Here is a 22,776-nt window from a genome sequence, read left to right on the forward strand (position 1 = left end):
CTTAACAATAAAGCAGAGAAACAAGCTACCATGGTGAACATGGTGACCCTCCCCATAAGGCTAGTAAAACTGGAAAAGACGGTATCCTAAAAGCCTGTCTTCCAGCGCATCTTTAACCAACAGGTTATATAGATGTTAGCTTCAACACAGGACAAGTATCTGAGGTGCCCATTTAACATATTAAAGCAGATCTGGTTACTAGCTTGTCCATGCGTGCGTCCTCCCTCAGGCGCTTCTGGTTGCAGGGTGTAGCTGGCATACCCTGCCGTCTGCCCTGAACAATCCAGCCCAGGGGCCTGAGCTGCTCCTCCCTGTAGAATCCAGCCATTTTGGTTACTTGGTCTTTTCCTACTACTCTCTGGTCTAGTCTCTTGGTCCAGGCTGCCCATCTTGGTCAGCTGCTCCTCTCTCCCCTCCCCCTTCTCACATGGCCCAGAGCAGTCTGCTCCTGTTCACTCTAAATGTCTCTGCCTATTGTCTACAATAAACCTTCTCCTCCACCATACCTAGGAGCAGTCATGTCCTTTCCTTTATATTTATGTATTTATTTTTCATTCAATAGGGAGGGGAAATAAAGGCAGGGTTCAATTCCCAGCACCCAGATCAGGTGGTTCACACAGCCTCCACAGGTACCAGGCACACACACAGCACAAGTACATACATGTAGGCACTCACACACATATAAGATCAAAATAAATATTTTTAAAGAAATAAAATATATAAGGGTTGGGGCTGTAGTTCAGTAGAAGACGTAATATGCATCGTGCCCCTAGGTAAAATCCCCAGTACTCTGCAATATACGTATGTGGGTTTTTATGTGCATGTTTTATGTGCATGTATTTATGTGTATGTGCATAATTAATTTTGACAGAAATAGAGCAGGTTTTTTTTTTCTTCAGTTGGTACAAACAGTCCAGATCAAGACACCCAGTAAGGCAGAAGCTCTGGTTGCCAGGGGCCTTCATTGCAGCACCTACAAATACATAAATTGTTTTGTGAACAGAGACGTGGGTGTTGGTTGTGGAGCCACTCTCAAGGGCGAATCTGGAACAGTTGAGCTCAGGGAAGTCTCCAGTGAGAACACGATGTAGCTTACCCAAAGGAGACATGTTCGGCTTCCCAGCCTGGCTCCCTGCTAACCTCTGACCCAACACAGAAAATTTTCATCAGATAAGTTTTCTAGGGGCTGGAGAGATGGCTCAGGTGTTAAGAGCACCAGCTGCTGTTCCAGAGGACCAGGGTTCAATCCCCAGCACTCACATGGCAGCTCACAAGTGTCTGTAACAGATCGAGGGGAATCTGACACTCTCACACAGACATACATGAAAGCAAAACACCAATGATAAAATAAAAATAATTAATTAATTTTAAAAAGACCTAAACAGTACAGCATAGCCACTATCTACATAATACTTAAAGCTCTGTTATCTAGAGATGATTCAAAATAGGCAGAAGGATGTGCAAATGCTTTGCCTCTTTGTATAAAGTACTTGAACATTTCAATTCAGCATTGGGGTTTGAGGTCCTGGGATTAGTCCCTCGCATAACCCAAGAGATGGCTTTCTTTGGTTGTTAGTCTTGCTTGACTTCCCCTTGTCGACATGTACATTGCACATGGGCAGGTATTTTGATCTGTTTTGTTCCTGGCTCTCGGCCAGTACCATTCCTATCTTGAGCACAATTGGCTGACTAGTGGGAACTTACACTGGGCATCCGGCCATTGCAAGAAATAAGGTTGTTCTGAAAAAAATCTCCCTTTTGTTTTCATTAGAACTAAAATGTGTGTGTGTGTGTCTGTCTGTCTGTCTGTCTGTCTGTGTGTAATTGGTGTCTGTGTATACTGCATGCATGTGGATGTGTATAGACACCTCTGACCCTCATTCTTACTGTCAGCGGAATCTCTCAGTGAACAGGAAACTTGCCAGTTTGGTTATGCTAGGCAGTGAGCTCTCAGGCTCTTCTTGGTTTCGACCCCAATGCTGGCTTACAGACATAGGCAGCCGTGCCTGAGGTGTTTCCATGTGGGTGCGTGTTAGAGGTTTAAGATCGAGTCTTCATGTGTATTGAAGCACTCTCCCTACTGAGCCATCTCCCCAGCCCTGAAAATGTATTTGTTTATTTTGTATCTTAGATCATTTTGTGTGTGAGCTTTATAAAATGCACACCTATCCCTGAATTAAAGGACAAAGGGTTGTCATTGGCAACGGGTTTTCTACAAGACCCCAAAAGAATAGAGGACAAAAACAGAAAGAGGCGAATCAGACTTTATCAAAACAAAATGTTTCTGCACAGCACCGTGAATAGAAAATGAAGCAAGTCTGAGCTGAAGAGATGACTCAATGGTTATGAGCACTTGCTGATCTTCCAAGGGATCTGAGTTCGGCTCCCTGCACCCACATAGCAAGTCACAACCATCCGTGTAACTCCAGTCCAGAATATCTGATGCCCTCTTCTGGCCTCTGTGCGCACTGCAAGCATGTGGTGCCTAGGCATACATGCAAGCGGAATATCAATACACATAAAATAAATTAAATAAACATTTTCTTAAAAAGAGTGAAGGAAATCCTACAAACTAAACATCTGAAAGAGTTTAATAAATAAGGAAATAAATAATTCAGAAGCTTAATATCAAAACAATAAGTTCACAAATGGACAATAAAACTAAATAAGTATTTCTTTAAAAGTACAAGAAAAAATTATCAAAACACCATTAGTCATTAGGATAATGCAAAAATAAAGCCATGGTCAACCTGCTACCATCTCATATCTTCAGATCTCTGGATAAATGTGGCTTAAAGATTCAAATCCTGTCTCTATTCAGTGGCTTTTGTAGTGACGGGTAAATGAAACTCTGGCATTCTGAATGCAAAATTTCTCTCCTTCTTCCCAATGCTGAGGATCAACCACAGAGCTCTGTGCATGCAAGGCGAGCAATCTGCCACTAAGCCACATCTCTTCCATTTGGCTTCTGGATACAGATGCCTGACCTTCAAGCCATATGGCCCCTGAACTCTGCATCTTCAGGCTATACATTGACAAGTGTTACGTCACCACGCCCAACTACTGCTTCTAACCAGGCATAGTGATTCACACCTTTAATCTCAGCATTTGGGAGGCATAGGTAGGTAGATCTCTTGAGTTGGAGGCCAGCCTGGTCTACAGAGTAAGTTCCAGGATAGCCAGGGCTGTGTAGAGATACCCTGTCTCAAAATAAAAACCAAACAAAACCACAAATATTCTAATGATTAAGAAAATAATTTTACAGAAAACTCATCTAGGCTGGGAATGCATCTCAATGGTAGATTGCTTGCCTAGGGTACACAGAGCCTTGGGTTCTATTCCCAGGATGGAAGAAACCAAGCGTGGTGACATACACTTGTAATCCAGCCCTGTCCAAATGGAAGCAGAAGATTCAAGATCATCCTCAGGGGTATACTTATTTGAGGCTAGCCTTGGCTAAAGATGGCATAGCCTATCAATTTTTACAACGTTTCTAATTTTTGGCATTCCCTTATGAGGGCTAAAGCTATGTTTTAAGTTTAAATTACTGTGTTTCAGAGATACATAAAACAAATGAGCCTCTAATGTGCAAACCACACTTGCCCAAGGACAGACAAACCTACAGGTAAGCCCTATTTGCCCAAGGACATATAACCTCCTAGAATGTGGGGGACCGCTGTTATGTAAGATAATAAGCCATGTGTGTTTTCACTTCAGTAAACAAGGTTGATTGTTTCACAGGATATACTTGATCAAACATAAGCAGGAGGTGCATAAGAAGTATATCAGGGTCCATGCTTGCCCCTGATTGGACGAAGGTGGGAAGTACGGTAGCCCTTTGTGTGTTTGCATTTATGAGCCCCTGTCTAATGTAATTTAGTACCATTTTCTGGGAATCTCGGGTATGGATCTGGCCAGTGTCCATTGCCCTGGCGGGTATTGAATAAAAATTGCTTCAAATTGGCTCAAAAATTGTCTAAATGGTCTTACTCTCACCCAATGGGATTAACACGTTCCCAGAGGAATTTCATGTAAGTAGTGAGTAAAATTCTGAAATATTGTCTTTTTTTTTTTTAACTATCCTCTTGTTATAGCAATAATGTGCCTTCTTAGTGGGAAATCATTCCACACACTTGAAGATTAGAAAGAGAAAAGAAAAGGTGGGCTGGAGAGTTGGTTCAGTGGTTAAGAGTACTTCTCGTTGCCTAGGGCCCACATGGACACTCAGCATTTCCTCCAGCACCGAGCACAAATGTGCTGCACAGATATACATGCAGACAAAACACTCATGCACATAAAATAGTAAAAATAAACCTAAAAAAAATTTAAAATAACAACAACAGTAATAGGCCCTGGCTAATGTACAAAGAGGAGCTGCCCACAAACAGGAGATTTACTGACTCTTCCTGTAGGCTTAGCATTCCACACACTGTCAGTCCCAGCCCAAGGGTACAGTGTGAACAATTTAAACAGAGACAAGAGACGAAAGTTGGGCAGATGGAAGATTCACACAGCAAATATATTGCCAGAATTACTTTTTAATTACACTGGTAGTGTTCTTTTCGGACCTTAGCTGTCCAGGTGTATCTTGCCCACCGACAGAATTACTCTTTTCCCGACAAGAGCTCAGGGTACTTGATGGCATACCAGGATTTAAAGGTGGCTGTACCCTTGCGATGCCCCCTTAAGTTTTAAGGCACATTCTTAGGTGGGCAGAGAGGCAAGCTTGTCTCATGCTGTTATGGGAATAGAGCCTAATTGGGGATGCAAATAGTAGAAACTTTCTCAGCAACACTAATCTTCAATGATGGTACAAAATGTCTTTTCTTTTTTTTACAGCATTTAATAACCTGGCTAAATTCCAGGATGTGTAACTTAATATTTCCTAAGCAAGATTATTAGTTGACAAAGATGTAATGTTTTACAATACATTGTAAACACGGTATCAACGGAACCCTCAGTCATGGAATAATAAGGCAGTCTTTCCAACCCAGAAGGGACCTGGAGAGATCAGGAAGAACGAAACTTATCTCTCCTGGCCTTGATCAGTTAAGATTTCTGGAAGAAGATGAAGAGATAGGTTTCGTTTTCCTCATTTCCCAAGACCTGAAAAAGCCATTCTGGTTGAAGGCACGCCCTGTGGTGCAAAGCAGCCAATGAGATCAGTTTCATTTTCCTGCTTTTCCCCAAACCTGGAAATCCATTCTGGTTGAAGACACACCCTTTTTTCTCTGCTCTCATCCAGGGTTTGGGGAAAAACAGGAAAACGAAACCAATCTCATTGGCTGCTTTGCATCATAGGGTGTGTCTTCAACCAGAGTGGCTTTTTCAGGTCTTGGGAGATGAGGAAAACGAAACCTATCTCTTCATCTTTTTCCAGAAATCTTAACTGAGTAAGGGCAGGAGAGAGACAGATCGCTCCTGAGGCCCACAGCCTTAAGTGGCAAAGGTCCTCAGAGGCTGAGGGGAGGGCAGTGTATAGTCCCTCTCTGACCCTCCTTTACTTCACATAAAGCTATGTGTTTAGAAGGAAGGGATCTAAGGCCCCACTTGTCCCTGTAGGCTGGGGTAGGTGTTGGGAGGAGCTGGACCCGGATGCTTTAGTGCAGAATGCCTTTCCCATGGAGCCTCCTGCTGTGGAGCAAATCCCTCACTGTCTGAGATGGCTCCTGATTCCCGGCAGGGGCAGGATCTTGCACCCCAAGGCTGGGGCCAGGCCCACTCTTACCACCAACTGAGCAGCTTCTCTATCCTGCCTGGAGCCCCTCAGGGTTTTCAGGCTGGTTGGTGGAAACCCTGGCCTAGGTCTCCAGTCTCCTCATCACAGCTCTGGGTCTTTTCACAGGTTTGCTTCGTGTTTGCAACCTTTACTGGGCACCATGGCATTGTCTGGAGCAGGCACACTGATGGCTTCCCTTGTCTCCAAGGTAACAGCTTCAGCAGCCGTGGTCAAAGCTGGAGGGGCAGTCTCTAGCACCGTTCTAGCTGGCTCACAGGGTGAGTACCCATGGAAGGGTCAAGGGTGGGGGGCCAGGAGATAGTTATAGGGGGGTGCAGCACCCTGACCTCAGAGCTGCCCGCTGTCACACATCCTTCATGACCTTATCTCTGAGAAAGCCCTGAGGGAGACGAGACCATGGTATGGTCCTGGGTTCTGAGTTCCTGGTTCCTAAGGTCCTCCTCTGAGACCTCTGTCCCCCAAGTCTGGAGCTGGGTTCTTGCCTTTGTTCTCACCACCCTTGGATTCACCCCCAGAGTTCACCTTTTCTATAACTATTTGTCCTGCTGGGTCTACAACCCATGGTATCGATTTAAACAAAGTTCCGTCCTTCCTTCAGCTTGTATAGGGCGCCTCTCTGTTTTCTGCATTTGTTTATTTATTTATTCTCCTCACAGGTATTTTCTCTTTCACCCCCAGTCTTCAGTGTCAGGTGTGTGTGTGCGTGTTCGTGTCCGTGTGTGTGTGTGTGTGTGTGTGTGTGTGTGTGTGTGTGTGTGTGTGTTTCTGCAGAGAAGTTTTTATCATTTGCATGACTCTTAGTTCTCAATGGATAACATTGGTTCATCCCATTGCTTTTCTCACACTAAGAAGGAGGGCTCTTAGGAATCCACCAGTGTACCTTGAAGAACCGAATCTAAAGACCCAGACTTCTAAATCTGCACCCAATTCTGTGAAGTTAGTGTTCTTCCCTTGTATCCCCCAGAGCAGACACACTCAGGGGTTTCTCTAGCCCCTACCATAGGCATTTCATGGGGCGGGGGATTGGGCTTCTGACCCCTTGCTGACCTTTGACTTTCTCCCATTAGGGCTCACCCTGTTAGCCCAGACTGCCCTGGGCCCTGGAGCATCTGCGCTTGGATCTGTATTGGGAACACTGAAGATTGGCACCTTTTTATCAGCGTGTCCTGCCTCTGTCTTGGCTCTTGCCCCCACCACTGGAGGTAACTGGCCCTACATATCTGACACAACTCCTTGGGCCCCAGGTCTCCATGAGGAACTGTGACAAGCCGTATTTTAGTTCCTCTCTGCTTGTCAGGATTGCAGATGGTTGGGAAGTGAGGAGAGCAGATAACATGTAGTCAGTAGAATAGTATTGCATGCGTTCACATCTTAACTGCTAGCCTATTACATTGGCAGGTTCCTTGACTTGTTCTAACGGCCTCAGAGGAAGGTAACACTGTCTCTCTCCTGTGTTGGGATGGAGTTCACGCTGTGGCCCAAGATGATGGGATTATTGGCATAAGCCACCATGCCTGTCAATGTGACTCCTCTCCAGGAAGGATTGTGGAGCTTTTCCCTCTGCCAGGGACAGCAAATAGAAAGGGAATTTAGAGCTGTGCAAACAATAGAGATGTGCTAATGACTGTGGAAAAGGCCTAGCACTGAAGTTCTAAATACCCCAAAAGCCTAGGCTATCCCTGTGGCCAACAGTGGCCATATGCTGGCAGCCAGACCGCACTCCTTTTGGGTGGAGGATCTTCCTATCTCATGGCCCAGGTACAAAATGCCAGAAAGCCTGGTAACCTACTCTCCTGCTTGCCAGTAGGAGTGAGCAGCGTATGCCTAGCAACCGATTCTCTTGGGTCCCTGTGTCCACACTCCCTCTAGATAGCCCCTGTGGCCACTCAGCACCTGGTTCGTGCCAGCCTGGCTTTCATTCCCCTGCCTTTTACCTCCAGGCCACTAGAGAGATGGAGAAATTACCCAGGTTACCTTTAGAGTCCTGTCCCTACCAGCTTCAGAGTTTTCAATTCTGGCCCCAAAGCACACAAGGGATATGTACCTAACATGGTTCAGTGTGGTAGCGCACGTCTAGAGTAAGGAGTCCGTTCAGGAGCATCTGGGAAGGCTTCCTGGAGGAGTAAGCAATGATGCTGAGCCTCAGTTCACCTAAGCATCCATGTCAGTAGCATTCTGATAACATGTTTGTATCCCAGGTGCTTGACTTGGCTGCAGGTAGACTCTACCATAATGGAGTTTTGGTTTCTTTGTAAACTCATGTTATGTAAATATGTTTCTGTTTTAATCTCAAGTGTGGCATTTTAGTTTGGGCTTTAGTATGTCCACAGCTGATAATTGCCTCTTGCAAAGCGTGGTCTTTGCCAGCTCTAAGGGCCTGCCTCTTGGGGCATGGAGAGGGCAGTGGTCTAGGACTCTGAGGGAGATAAATAGTAGAGCCCATAGAGATAAAGAATGGCCTGTAATGGTGGCCTGTGGCATGTAGCAAGCAGTTTGGAGAGACCAGAGACAGAAGATATGGTAGCTTGGAGTTAGAGAGAAACGTTACAATTAATGCAGCAGCTCAGAGGAGCCTGCTGCTGCATTTGCTGTTGACGGAGATTAGTATTGTCCCAAGAGAACCCAAGTGACCCTAAACAGCCAGGAGAAGTAAAGGGGCCTGCAACCTTCTCTCTGTTAATCTTCTTTCTCTCTTACCCAGGGTTAAGGAGTTGGTAGAAGGGAGGTAGAGGCTTCAATAAACCAAATAAAGTTTAAAAGCAAGTTTCAACACTCTACCATGAAGCACCTCACCCTTGAAACCAAGATTTCAAAAGCATCATGACTATTTGCCTGCTGCCATGCTCACTACCACAGTGGTGCCTTGTCCCTACACTGGTCAAGCTAAAAGTCCTAAATTATAGTACCAGTACCCTGTGCTCACCAAGAGAGGCTACATACATGGTATCTTCCTATACCCACAAGACCAGTGATCTTTTATCTTTTTTTCATGAAAGCCAAGGCAGTCACTGTACTACCAGCTTGTATCCCCACTTTCTGCTTTTTGTTTCTTCTGTTTGAACAGTGCCTGCTTTGGGGGACAGAAAGATGAAAAATAATTTCAGACTTCCTTCCTCACAGCAGGTGGCAAGCAAGCAGGCACATGAGGGAAGGACAAAGCAAGATGGATTTGAGATGTTTGCGTTCTCTAGAGGCAGGCGGCCAGTGCTTGCTCAGGCCAAAGATGTGCACTTGGGTCCTGTCTTAGGGAAGGCACCACTCTTAGGTATGCTGGATAGGGTAGGGGGTCTTGGCAATCCTCACACTCACACAGGCTTTTCTCTTTTTCCCTTTCCAGGCAAGGTTGCTGCGGTTGTGCTTGGCGGAGGTAAGGCTCCCCAGAGTGCGTACAGTCCACTCCATCCATCTCTGGAAGCAGGGAGCCATGAAACAGCCCATTTTGTCCATCCCAGGAGGCTTCCCTGGAGGTGGTGGGGCAAAAGCAGAGATGGAATGAAGGAAGTGGGTAGAAAGAAGGGACTAGAAACAAGAAAGGAGTGTAGTGTAGAGGCATGAGCGACCACACCTTCAGCAGGTGCCTACCACCTCCTTGGAGAGTGGGGTCACTTGGAGAGTGGCCTGGGATATGTATTCGAAATCCTCTGAACCAGCCCAGCTCCATCTTCAATACAAACATCGACTCTCTCCCTGTGGCTCCCTGAATCCTGACTCCTGGCTCTCTAGGTCAGAGCCTCCTCCTGTCTCACCTTCCACCTTTGCTCTCTAGGCTTCTGCTGAGGAGGAAGAGGAGGAGGAGGGGCAGGAGGAGGAGTTACAGAGAAGGGGAAAAGCTCTGACCCACTCTGCTTTGTTCATTCTTTCCTCCAGACCCCAGGAAGTCCTCTAGGCTTGACCCAGTGTGTTTGTGTGGGGGTGGTCCCTTTCCACAAGCCCACCTAACACAGCCCCTCTTTCCACAGCCATGACTGTAGCTGCCGTGCCCCCCGTGCTGAGTGCTGTGGGCTTCACTGGGACAGGAATCGCAGCCTCCTCTCTGGCAGCTAAGATGATGTCCTTGTCAGCTATTGCTAATGGGGGCGGAGTACCAGCTGGCAGCCTGGTGGCCATTCTACAGTCAGCTGGTAAGTGTCATGGCGGGAGGATAAGAGGGAGAGCAAGACACAACGCTGGTTCTCAGTTCCTGCTTTACCTCCTTTCTGGGTTTACCAAAGGAAGGGGAGGAGGAAGAGGAAGACCACTTTCCAGTTCACCTGGGGTTCAAACTTCCACCTCAGGTCCAGCCTTCTTCCCTGCAGAGGGGTCGCTATCTAGCCGCATTCTACCCTAGATCCCCAAGACTTTGAGAAACGGGGATAGATAGTGTGGCGATCCTGTGCTTAGGCCATCCTGAATGACCCTGGCAACTATGACCTTCTTTGACCCCATGCTTTTCATCTCATGTCGTATTATTCATCCTTTCTTTTTCCCCAGGAGCTGCTGGACTCTCCCTGTCATCTCAAGTCCTCATGGGCCTTACAGGGTCTGCCTTTGTGGCCAGAGTGATAGGCATCTGAGACTCCCTGCTCTTCTTTCCTCAGAGAAGCAGACACGGAAACAGGTGGCACTGCCCAATGTGTCCACCCCAGAGAGGGACCAGTTAGCCCCAGGGCACAGCCTCCCAAACACTGAATGACTAAGTGGAAGTCAGAAATAAAACCAGGTTGTTGCCAGCCTTACTGTTCCCTTCCTATGTTCTGTTTGCATGGTTAAAGGTTGGGAAGGGACCTGACCTCCCTGCTACCTGGGCTTGGGGTGGGTTAGGCTCAACTTTCTTCTACCATCTTGTCACAGATCCACATGGTGGTGTTGGTGTGCGCTCAGCTGGAATGACTCAAAATGTGAAAACAGAAGCTGCCCTTTTCCCTGCTTCCAGAACTCTGAGCAGGTCACCTCCTCCATGGCTCTCCCCTGAATAAGGAGTTGACCTAACTAACTTCCTAGATCCCAGCCAGCCAGGGCTTGGCGCAGTCTCTCTGAGACATTTTAGCATGGCATCCTGCTTTAAGCCACTCCTCTCAGAGCCAGGGGCTGATTTCTGTTGTACCACTCTCTGCAGTATGTACCCAGGAATCATTTCTGGCGGCCTGGGTCATAAAGTTTGTCTAAGTCATATCACCCTGAGAAACCCAAAACCTCTGCCTGTTCTTTCAGTCCCACCCCTACTGGAGGAAACTGCTTTTACCCCCTGTGTCCCCAACACAGCCCCTGGCCAGAGAACAGTTTACTGGGCACGTAGTTATAGGGGAAGAGGTAGTCTCCTCTACCCTGGGCCCCTCTTCCCTCCATACTCAAAGGATGGCTGGAGCTCTGGGGACCCCAGGAGGAATCTCCCTGGGACAGAGACAGTCTTCATCCTCCCTCTATGGGACCTCCCCCACCTCAACTGCCCAAGAGCTAAAGGTTCCCCATCCCCTTTCATGATTGATTCATGGCTCCTTTTCTTTTTTTTAATTTTTAATTTTTTACATATATATATACACCTATATTATTACACTTACATAAAAAAAACTACATAAAGCAAGAAGAAACCACAGAATAATCAGGAATTATGTTCATGTTACATTCATGGTATTTTGGCTGTTTGTATTTGGCAACCTTGAAGAAAACATTTTCCTGTCTTGGTGAGTCTAAAATTCTGAATGTAACTCAATATCTATCGTATCTCATCTCTATCAACTTAAAACATCTATCTACACCTAAAGACATCTCAGTCACCAAACAACTAGGCTCAATTGTGACACTCAACTATTTGGTCTTCAATCCCATGAGAGACTTGAGAAGGAGTAAAATTAATTACCTGAGTAAACAGGAAGTGCGGGTTAGCAGCTTCCTAATTAAATAATAAGAGGGAGAAAAATGACAATTTGCTGCCTGAGCAGTCACTCATAGCTCTCTAAAATGTTGGAGCATCATCTTAAGCCTTCTCGCCCAGTATATCTGACAGACATTGTGAGGCAGGAACTATTGAGGACTTGCTTACCCTGTCTTGGCAGAGTTTGGCCATCGACTCTGTCTGCATCCATGCTTACCCTTTTTTAGGCAGCATTCTGTGGTAGAAACGAGGTCATTTTGCCCAGTGGCTTGTTTTCATGGATCCCTTTCAAACAACAGTGTGTATTATTGGAAAATTCAAAACCCTCATTAGTGTCCTCAAGACAGGTTTGGTTTGGTTTGGTTTGGTTTGTTTCCATGACAGAGTTTCTCTGTGTAGCCTTGGCTGCCCTGGACTCACTCTGTAGACCAGGCTGGCCTTGAACTCACAGAGATCTACCTGCCTCTGCCTCCCGAGTGCTGGGATTAAAGGTGTGAGCCACCATGCCCAGCTCCTCAGTAGTTTTTATGTACACCAGCTGACCTGAAGTGACTGCCAGCTCTCCTGGCCACCATCTTGCCTTGGGCCTGGGGAAGGATCACTGCCAGACAGTGCAGCCCCATTAGCATGGGACTCCGACCCTGCCCAACATGAGGAGGCTCTGAACAACTTTGCCAGGCCCTTTTGCAAGGACTGAAGACCGCTGCTAGAAAACCCATCTAGCGTGAGAGAGGTAACACAAGAGTCCAAGAATCACCTGTGGGTCCCCAGGGTGCCTTTGGGAGGCTTCTCCAGTGTACTCTCCCATAGACCCAGACAGACCAGAGATTCAGCAAGCAGCTGAAGCAAGGGTTTGGTTTTTGTTTTTTGTTTTTGTCATACAGTCATCCCCAGATCTTAGAAAGAAACGTCAGAAGTTAGAAGGGTTTGAAGTTGTGAATGGGTCCCAACTGTTGGAGATTGCTCAAAAGGTTTATAAGACCTGACTTATAGGACACACACACACACACACACACACACATACATGGCTGACCTGAACAGTAGAGGCAGCCCCTCAGGGAGACAATAAAAGAGAACCAAAGGGGAACCCAGGGCCACCGGAAAAGGAATGTGGGAGAAAGGTGTCCTGTCCTGTATAAATAATTACAAAATGGGGGAAGGTCCAAGCCTAGGGGTTGGCTCAGAGTCCAGTGGCCAACCTGTCCAAAAGTCTTGATCCTATTTCTATCACCTGGCCACTACAGCTATGCTAATTAAAAAAAAAAAAAAAAAACTGACAAACTGACTTTGGGCCAGGAACTATTTGTAATCACCACATACTCTGCTGAAGCCTTCTTGGAGGAGGGGGGCGGGCATAGAGAGGTGGATGGGCAACAGCTGGATATCACATTATCAAATGCTTCTCCTGGCCCAGCCCCACATCTAGCTCTGTAAAACTTGAGCCATCAACCCAAGCAGCCTTCTATCAGACAACCCAACAGAGCCTCTTAATTGCCCGGAAGTGAGTGATGCAGTCCAACCCATCAGACCTGACTCCACAGAGGCCCATACACAACCCCCCACCTCTCTCTCTCTGTATGCTCCCCCCCCAGACTTCTGCATGTCGTTCACCATGTCCCATACATTTGTTCCCCCCCCCCACCCCCACCACTTCCAGGAGATCTTTCCAGATCTTTCCCATGAGATCAGATTCCCTGCCTCTCTATGTTCCACGAGTGTGCCTGGTACCTGTCTCTGTGGTGATCAGTGTCTTGTGTCACAATTGTTTCATAAATGCCAGAATTGCCTCAAAGACTTCAGGGAATCAGTGTGGACTGTCCAGCACTGCATTATGAATCACATGGAGGGGTGACAATTGGTCTTGAGTGAGGATGTGGTCAGTGTACCGGAAGATAAGGCAGACATTTTGGCTGCTTTTTCAGTGTTATAGGCATTATGAATGGTGGTGACCATTTTTGACTCCACCTCCTTCCTGAGGTACTAGAAAATTCACATAGCCCACTGCATTCCTGGTGGTTTTCTGTCAGCCTCTCAGCAGTCTAGTGGGGTAGCTAAAGGCTGCTAGGCCTGAAGACCCAGGACCATTGATGAAGAAAGGGTCAAGAGCTCTGGGGTCAGTGGTTTTGACTTCCTCTCACCTTTACCTCCTGACAGAAACCTCTTTCAGCCTAACCTTGAATAAGGAACACTATGAGCCCCCCCCCCCCAAAGCCTCCGTGCCACACAGACCATTTTCATTAAGGCAGGGACCACCTTGAGCCTTCTACCATTTGGCTGTGTGCTGGCCACCTCCCCTCTCTCTCATCTCCAGGCTTAGGCTGGCTGGGGAAACCTGAAGATCTGAAACACTTGGTCCACAACTCCATTCAAAGAGCTACCACAAAGTGAAGACAGGCACACCAGCCTTTAACCTTTATTTTCATCTTTCTCTGACTCCAGTGGAAATTTTGGGGTTCATCTTGGTATACTGTCTCCTGGCTAGGCTTTGGCTTCAGCTGGTAGAAGTGTTGTCTCCTAAGTTCAAAACAAGGCCCCCACGATGGCTCCCACGGTGCCCAGGGTGACGGTGGATGGTATAGAGAGTCCGGCAGCCCCTGGGGAGGAGACAGCGCAAAAAACAAGCTGTGACCTGAGGCTTAAAGATGTCCCACCTCCTTTTGTTTGAACCCAGAGGGCTCAGCTTTAGACAGACATCTTCAAAGTGGACCAGAAGGAAAAGACAGTTGTGGGCAAACAGATACAGGAAGGAGAACTGTTGAGAGAGGAATGCCATCTCTACATAGCAGGACAGAGGGGGACACCCAAGGAGGGACGAGCCCAGGTAGCATGCATCTAGAACCAGGGCTCCTTCCCACTCTTGCCATCCCAGCACCCCTCCCCCCTGCACCACACCCCAACCTCATCACTGAGAATGAAACAGAAAGTAGAGACAGAACTAGAAGGCACAGGTCATATAAGAAGGTGGGTCTGTAGGGAGAGGAAGGGAGGCACCTTGCTTGGCTTTGTCTCCGGTCATCTTGCCTAGCCTGACACTTACCCACTGACTGTAACATGGCTACCAGGCTTCCTGCTGCAACTCCACCTCCATTGGCAATGGCTGCAGCAGACATCATCTTGGCTGCTATGGATCCAGCTGCAATTCCTGCCCCAGTGAAGCCCATGGCACTCAGGGCAAAGGGCACCACTGCCCCAGCCACAGCTGTGGGGAGAAGAGGATCTGAGTGGGGTGGGCTCAGGGGGAAAACCCACCCAGCAATTCCTTGACTTTCTGGGGTCTTTCTAATTGGAGTAGCATGGAAAGGGGTCCCAAGGTAAAGAAGGAGGGTAGGGCAGGGGGCCAGGTGAAGGCAAAGAGGTCAGTAGAGGATCTGACAGAGCCATTGCCAGGCTGTGTGGCAGCTGAAAAGTCACCATCCTTCACTGGGCCTCAGGTTTGTGAGGGCGAAAATTAACCACGTCCAGGTCTCAGCAGCTGCCGCCCCCCACCTTCAACAAATTCTCCACTTGCTACTCATCATACAGAAGGCCTGGAGAAGAAGCCAGGCAGGAAACCTTAAGCTCATGCCTGGAGTGCAGTGAGCACAGCTCTGACCCCCTGCTCTTTCCTGAGGCAGCTCCAGAATCCTGCAGAAGGCTGGTGCTGGGAAGGGCACCCACCTCAAAGCACAAAGCCCCCCTGCTGCCCTCCCCCTGGCTGCCCCACCACAGGTACAAAAACAAACCTGCTCCTATCACTGCACCAGCTGCTTCTCCTAGGGAGAGATAGGGTAGAGACAGTTAGAGTTAGTTGATAGAAGTGAGTTCTTGACAGGTTTGGGTCAGGCAGTTCAGTTCCCAGTACCACCCAAGGGCTACTTACCCAACATGCTGAGAGCCCTGGTAGGGGTAAGCTTAGGCAGTGGCTTAACCTCTAGAAGAGGAAAAACTCTGGCTCAAGCTTAGCCAGAGACTTAAACCTGGGGTGGGAAGGAAAGGCCCTTGCTAGGGAACCAATAGGGGAAGGGCCTGCCCCTTGCAATGAGTCAGCCTGCTGCTGGGGGGTAGAGGAGGAGGAGGAGGAAGAGGAGGAGGAGGAAGAGGAGGAGGAGGAGGAACAGCTACTTGCTGTTAAATTTCAACTGAACCAAACAACACACACACACACACACACACACACACACACACCTCAACAAGAATCATGTGGGCACAGCAATCACTACTCTTTCTTGAAAGAGGGTGAGAGGTTATTATGGAGCTACGGCTGGATGACCAGATAAGGTTACCCAGAATGCCATGTTCCCACACACTAAGCTTTGATGAGTTTTTTGTTGTAGCAGAAGAGAGAAAGTCATACATGAAGGCACATATCAGTGAGGACATTAAGTGGGAGGGTTAAAGCCAATGGAGAGCCTCTGCCACAGGCCTCAGGTGCCAACTGATGGGGTTCGTCTCCTTTTGGTTGGTGGGAGTCAGGTGTTTTTATATTCCAAAGGATTTGCCTAATGGTCACAAAGATGTTTGGTTGGGTACAGACGGGGACAATAAATGGCTATTATAAGGGCTAAAGACACCCCAAGAGAATTTGGCTCTGACTTGGAGCACTTGGAATTCTCCACAACCATGGGAGTTCTACACAGTTAATCGCCCTCACCAAAGGCTCAGTCAAAAGTACAACTTCTTTCCTGGAACTTTGGTCCACAAAAATGTATCTAGTTTCATCATTGTCCAGCAGAGGGAGCTGTTGGCACAGCTCGTGTAGTAGCATTTCCTCCCATCGCTGTTCCTGCGAAAATATGCAGCCACCTGTCTGTTCTGACTGCACTGTGCACGCTCCTTTGCAAGCAGCTCCTATTAGTGAACTGGCTGTTTAGATCTATGTGGTTCTGGGCATCAAGGTTACTGAGGCATAATTTGAACAAGGTGTCACACTTTTAGTACAAGCTTCTATAACTTTGGATGAAATTTAGTTACTTAATCAAACACCGGCTCAGAGCTATAAACCTCCATCACTTCTCTGCTCCCCTAAATCGTCTCATTCTTCCCTTCAGTCCCTGGCCCCCCAACCCCACTCCCCACCCTCACCACTGAGTCCACTCAGTCTCCACACACTTGCCCTTCCAGGATGTGCCTGTTTACCGTCTTAAATTCTGCCTTGTGGACACATTCTAGCTCACTGCCCCAGCTTCTCCTTTGAGGGTGTGAGTTCTAACTCTGGCTTTTATAAGTTACCTAGGCTGAAACGCTGACGTCAGCTGCGCCAGCAGTTTCTGCTCACACCTTCCTAAGATGCGCATGAATCTGCATCTTAGTTCTTAATGCCCTTGTTCTCCAGAGCCGGTGGTGGATTCCTGTCACAGTCAGAACTGTAATGACACACCAGGATGAAGAGCGACCTTTTGTTTGTTTTGTTTTGTTTCTACTTCCACACCACAGTTCAGCATCAACGGAAGTTACTCAAGCAGGACAGAAGCCTCATGGCAGAAGCTGATGCAGAGGCTATGGAGGAGCGTTGCTCACTGGCTGCCTCCGCTTCAGGTAGGATGACCACTAATATCCATGCAACAGAATCAATAGTTCAGCTGTCTTGAAATCTCTGCCAGTGATATTAGTTCAAGTCTTAGGACAAGGGGGAGAAACAGTTACATCATTTGTCAAAAATATCACAAGAATGGTCTCCAGCCCAGTTCTCAGTATCTTTCCTCTATGAAACTTCTTGAGCTGTGTATGGCTCTGTAGTTCACATTTTTCTCAGCATCATTTTCCAAGTTCCTGCTGGACTGGCCCATTAACCCAGCTTAGACCACAGCATGGTCAGGTTTGTCATAGCAATAAGCCCGCTTCCCGACACCAACTTCTGTATTAGCTACCTTCCTGTTGCGTGAAGAAACACCATTACCAAAGCAATTTGTAGATGACAGAGTTTATTGGGTCTCTAGTTTCAGAGGTGAGTTCATGACCATCATGGCTAAAAGCATGACATCAGGCGAGCAGGCAGGCAGATATGCAGGCAGGCAGGCAGGTACACAGGCAGGCAGATATGCAGGCAGGTAGATATGCAGGCAGGCAGGCAAGCATAGCACTACAGCAGCAGCTGAGAGCTTACATCAGGTCCACAAGAAGGAGGCAGAGACAGAAAGAGAGCTACCTTGGCTAGCCACGGGCTTTTGAAACCACTGACATACTTCTTCCAACAAGGCCGTGCCTCAAAATCCTCCACAAACAGTTCCCAGGTTTGGACGACAAATATTCAAATACGTGAGCCTGTAGGGGCTATTCTCATTCAAGCCGTCACCCTTACACTCTCCTACAAGCATGTAGGAGGTCTTTCCTCTTATATTCTTTACCACTAATTAGCTGTGTCATCCAATTAAAATGCTGTTGGCTGGATGTGTGGCTCAGTCTTAAGAGTACTTGTCTAACCCTGGTAGGGCCCTGGGGTCCATCCCCAGCATAGCAAAACTAAACAAAGAAACAACAAACCCTGGGTAGGGCCATGTTAGTAGAGCACTGTGCTTACAGCTGTGGCTGACAGCTGAGCTGCATTTTTTCCATGGTTTTCACAAAACCAACAACGTTCCAAACACAGGTGTAAGAGCTTGTGGTGTGTTGCTATATAAGCCGTGCTTCCTCCAATAAAGTCGAGCCTTGATCAGGACTCCTTGTCTTGGCTCCGTTCTTCGTGTCTCTGTCCCCTCAATCCTCACTCCCTCTTTCAGGGTCCCTGTTCGACTTGCCCCATGGGATGGGACAAAACCCAACTTTTAGTAACAGGTTAAAATTGAAATGGTCACTCGAGATACATTTCTTTTTACTTCTGGTAGATTGAACAGTTTTTAAGTTTTTTAGGTTTATTCTGAACTTACTTTGAGTTCTCTTTTCTGATTCTTGAGAAATGTGTATATATGTGTGTTTTTGTATATGCCCAAGGAGATGAGAGAGGTTTTGGCTCCACGAAGCTGGAGTTCCAGGCAGTTGTGAGCTGCCTGATGTGGGTATGGAGACTGGAAGTCTTGTGCAAGAAGAGGGGCCCTAAAATGTGCTTTTAACCAGTGCAAGAAGAAGGGCCCTAAAATGTGCTTTTAACCAGTGCAAGAAGAAGGGCCCTAAAATGTGCTTTTAACCACGGAACCATTTCTCCAGCCCATCTTTTCTCATGCCTGTATCTCTTTTCTACTGAAATGGTTTTCCTCTGGGGCTGGGGAGAAGGTCAGTGTGTAAGAGCACTTGAATCAAAGGCTCCGAGTTGGGCTTCTAGCCCCTGTGGCAGGCAGCTCACAACTGCCTGGAACTGGTTCAGGCGATCTGACAACTACGTTTGTCCACTTCGGGCACTGGCACACATGTGGCACAGATACACATGAACATGGAAACAAACATTTAAAAATGAGGTATTAACCCTACGTTCATGGCCTTAATCCAGTTACACACTTGCTACAGATTTATTTCCCAGTTGTCACTGTATGTTTTTGTCACAGCAGTTGTTTTGTTTTAAGGCAGAGTCTTGCTATGTAGCCCAGGCTAGCCTGGGCCTTGAGATCATCCTATGTCAACTGTGCTGAGATTATAGGTGTGTGCTAAAATGTTCAACCTGGATTATTTTTGTTGCAATTTTTTTTTTGTTGTTGTTGTTGTTGTATTAACCCAGAAAGGGTTCTAACACCTATACTAAACGACCAAGATTGTGCTCTATTGTTTTGGTTTCTAGTTTAAAAACAACTGTCCCTGCTACCTGTAAGATGCATTTATCATTTGTGTTTTCTTTAAGTTTTCCAAGGTGGCATTCTCTAATGTTAACTCAGTCATCTGGCCTTCAACTTGGTACATATAGACTGTTTCACCCAGCTCTTCATGTTTTAGCCCATTGTGCCAACACCATTTATTAAATGGTCTTTATCATTGATCCTATGTTTCATTTTCCTGCTTAAAACTCATGTACTGGTGTGTGTGTGTGTGTGTGTGTGTGTGTGTGTGTGTGTGTGTGTGTGTATGTGTGTGTGTACCAGGATGGTAGTTTTGAAATTTCCTGTGGTATTTCAAGGACAAGCTTTTTTTAAAAAATGAAGTTAAAAGGTATTTTGTAAGAGGCCACAGGGATGGCTCAGCAGTTAAGAACAACACTGGCTGCTCTTCCAGAGGGCCTGAGTTCAATTCCTAGCACCCATGTGGCAGCTCATAATCTTCTATGACTTCAGTTCCAGTGGATCTGATGTTCTCTTCTGGCCTCCAGGGTACCAGGCATGTATATGGTACACAGACACACCTGTAGACAAAATACCCAAACACATTAAAATAAATTTAATTTAAAAATTGAAGAATACAAAATTGAAAATATGCTTTAATCTAATCTATCATGTGACTTTTCCTGAGGACACATAAAATATGTATCAATTCACCCTGAATAGACTCTGATCTAACAGCCCAGAGTATAGCCTGCCAAGATCAGCTTAGTGAAAAGTTCAGTTGAGTGAGATATTTTCAGGAGTATGGGCAATTCACAGAAGGATGTACCAAGGGGAAAGGCCCACTCCAAGGCAATGGTCTGCCTCCTTTAGTACTGCTAGGATTATACACAGCTGTGGCAGGAGTCAGTAGAGCCAGTTGTTGGAATCAAAGGTAAGGAGAAGTCCCCCTCTTCTGAGAGGGACTAATTAGCAGCCTCATTACCAAAGACAGCTATTTTCCTTATCTCCTTGAATGACAGCTGGAACCATCCGCTCTGTGGGGCCTCAGGGCCTCCCTGCCTCAGGAGAGCCGTGGGCATATCAAGCCTGGAGGAAAGCGTTATAGCACATCTCTCTACTTAACACCACGTGTTGCTCAAGCTCTCATCCGAAAAACAAAGGAAAGACCATCGAGAGAGTCGGCATTATAATAATATTTATTATAATATGTATGAGCTCCGACGCTGTGAAGGCAGGCGATATAACGAATCAGTTCTATGTATTCATGCAAGTTTAGATCTCAGAAGATAAATTTATTCAATGGAAAATTCTGAATGCTTTTCAAAAATTGTTTTGAACAAGAGCTTAAGAAATAAACGTGTATGTTTATCCACCTACTAGTATCCGGTCACCATGGACCTGCCAATTAAAAATACAGACGAAAAAAAAAAAGTATCAGAGCTAAGAGGCACTGTGCTTTCAGAAAAGTCAGCAACTCTTGGAACAGTGCAAGAAAAACTATGGTACAGTCTTGCCCTCTCTTGAATTTTTTTTTTTAAAGGAAAATTCCATCTGCATGCAAATCACACAATGGATGACACCTGTAAAACATGGCAGCTCCTAGGTTTGGCTAAGTGAGTGTTTTGCTTCTGGGAAATGGCCTTCAAAAATGTTGTAACCCCTGAGCTTCTGCACCAAGATCTGAGGCATGAGCGTGCTCTTCGTTGTGAGCCGAAAGTGAAGAGCCCATATGCTTTTAATTGGTTTAATCAGCATAGTTTTATCTTTTGCAAGATGGGTTATTTCATATGGAATTGAGGAAGCTGAGAAAAAAAAATCAAGTAGCTGAGATTTAGTTAAATCGAAGGAGGAGATATGCGCAAGGAAGAAAAACAGAAAAAAGGAATAAAAGAGTAAAATATATCGAGTGTTAATAGAGTAGTTATGAAGTAACAAACGGGTGAAACAAAATTCACCATCAAGTACAAAATGAGTTGCCACAACATTAAACAGGATGAGGAAAGGAAATGCATAAGCAAGTCTGTGCTGTAAAATTGATGACACAAATAAAACAGGAAAACCTGTTGAGAAGTTAACAGTCTGACTTAAGAAGGCAGGAAACCGGAAACTAGTGGCAGTCTGCTATCAGAGGCTGAAACCATTCCCTTCCCACACAGTCTAGAGGCAGAAGATGCGCATGATGGCTCCCAAACGTGTGTCCCAGGAAAATTCAATTCGTACTTAAGTTGTGCATGACAAAGGAAATTCCAAGTCCAGACAGCCACACACGTGACCTGAATCAGACACTTCGGGAAGAGCCCTTCCCCCTGCTTTATGTGAGCTCTTCAGAAGACAAGAGACAGTGTTTCTCCTTCAAATCATGCCAGTCTCAACCTGGTACCCAGATCTGACACCAGCATTTCAGAAAAAGAAAACTATACTTTAAGATCTCTTACATACACACACACACACACACACACACACACACACACACACACACACACACACACACACGTAGCCAAGCAAATACCATGGACAGAATTAGCACACAGAACAACCAGTAACCAAAAGAGACATGACTTAGAGAGAAAAAGAAGGCCACTCAGAATCTCTAGGAAGGCTATGCAAGGTGAGAGTTGGGGGGCAGGGATTGAGGGAGTCTCAGAGTTCAGGAGTAGGGAGAGTGGCTGTGGGGAGGGTCTGGGTGCTGGCATGCCCTAGGCTTAATTCTCCACACTTGTACAGTGGCTCGCCATCCTCTGTAACTGCAGTTCCAGGGGATCTGTCTGTAGCATTACCCTCCTGGCTTTGTCACAAGTGCCATCTGTGAAAGTGTGGGTTGCCGAGGTAATTTGAACATGGTTTCTCCTGGGTGTATGCATATCAGGTCCGGGGTCAGCCACAGTGGAGAAGTCCTCTTTTTTTGTCCTCTTTGCTACTTTAAGTCCCTTAGCTTGGCACACATGTTAGCTGTCGTGCCCAGATTGATCCTGAAAAAAGAACCAGAAAACACATGAAACTGCTGTAAAAAATGGAGGAATTTTTAATTCAGCTCCGAGCTGGGTCACACTGATCCCCCAAATGCTAGGTCTCAGGAGCACCTCACAGCCTTGATCTCTGGTCCTTTTATCCTCTCAATGTCCTTTAAGCAGAAAAGGGTGCCAAGACCACCCATGGCTTAACTTCTTTTGTTCTCCCCAACGGGATGGGTTGGTTGTTAGGTAGTGCTCTCTCTGGTGGGCAGGAAGGGATGTGGCCATAAAACTGGGTCTCTTATCAACTCTATCTCTGGTGGGACCCTTGGGGTCAGTCACTAGGCAATGTTATCTCTAGTGGGGTTTGCTCTTTGCAGCTGGCCAGATTATCTCCTGTAGGTCTATTTCTTAACCTTTGTCCCAGCTACCCTGAAATCTAATATTAGTTCTTCTGGGATCTCATAGGTATCCGAGGAATGTCTGCTCAGAATTGCCCGTGTCAGCAGATAGCCTCAAATCTCCCTGTTCGTTTCCTTCAGGCTGCCGGGATGATGAGATGAAGTCGAAGGC

General features: G+C 46.6%; 1 protein-coding gene and 1 pseudogene across 1 annotated transcript; one reads left to right on the plus strand and one right to left on the minus strand.

The window, feature by feature from the left end:
- Nucleotides 1-5,399: 5,399 nt before the first annotated feature.
- On the plus strand, nt 5,400-10,380 carry LOC127193587 (interferon alpha-inducible protein 27-like protein 2B; annotated as a pseudogene).
- A 3,590-nt stretch (nt 10,381-13,970) lies between these two features.
- LOC127196560 (interferon alpha-inducible protein 27-like protein 2) lies at nt 13,971-15,612 on the minus strand. The gene is made up of 3 exons (XM_051154375.1): nt 15,451-15,612; nt 14,629-14,790; nt 13,971-14,185 (listed from the first exon to the last, which is right to left on the minus strand). Exons 1-3 carry the CDS (start codon nt 15,455-15,457, stop codon nt 14,112-14,114), a joined length of 243 nt encoding a protein of 80 aa, XP_051010332.1. The 5' UTR covers nt 15,458-15,612; the 3' UTR covers nt 13,971-14,111.
- Nucleotides 15,613-22,776: the final 7,164 nt, after the last annotated feature.

The sequence above is a fragment of the Acomys russatus genome, chromosome 1 (assembly GCF_903995435.1).
Source record: "Acomys russatus chromosome 1, mAcoRus1.1, whole genome shotgun sequence".
Classification (NCBI taxonomy): domain Eukaryota; kingdom Metazoa; phylum Chordata; class Mammalia; order Rodentia; family Muridae; genus Acomys; species Acomys russatus.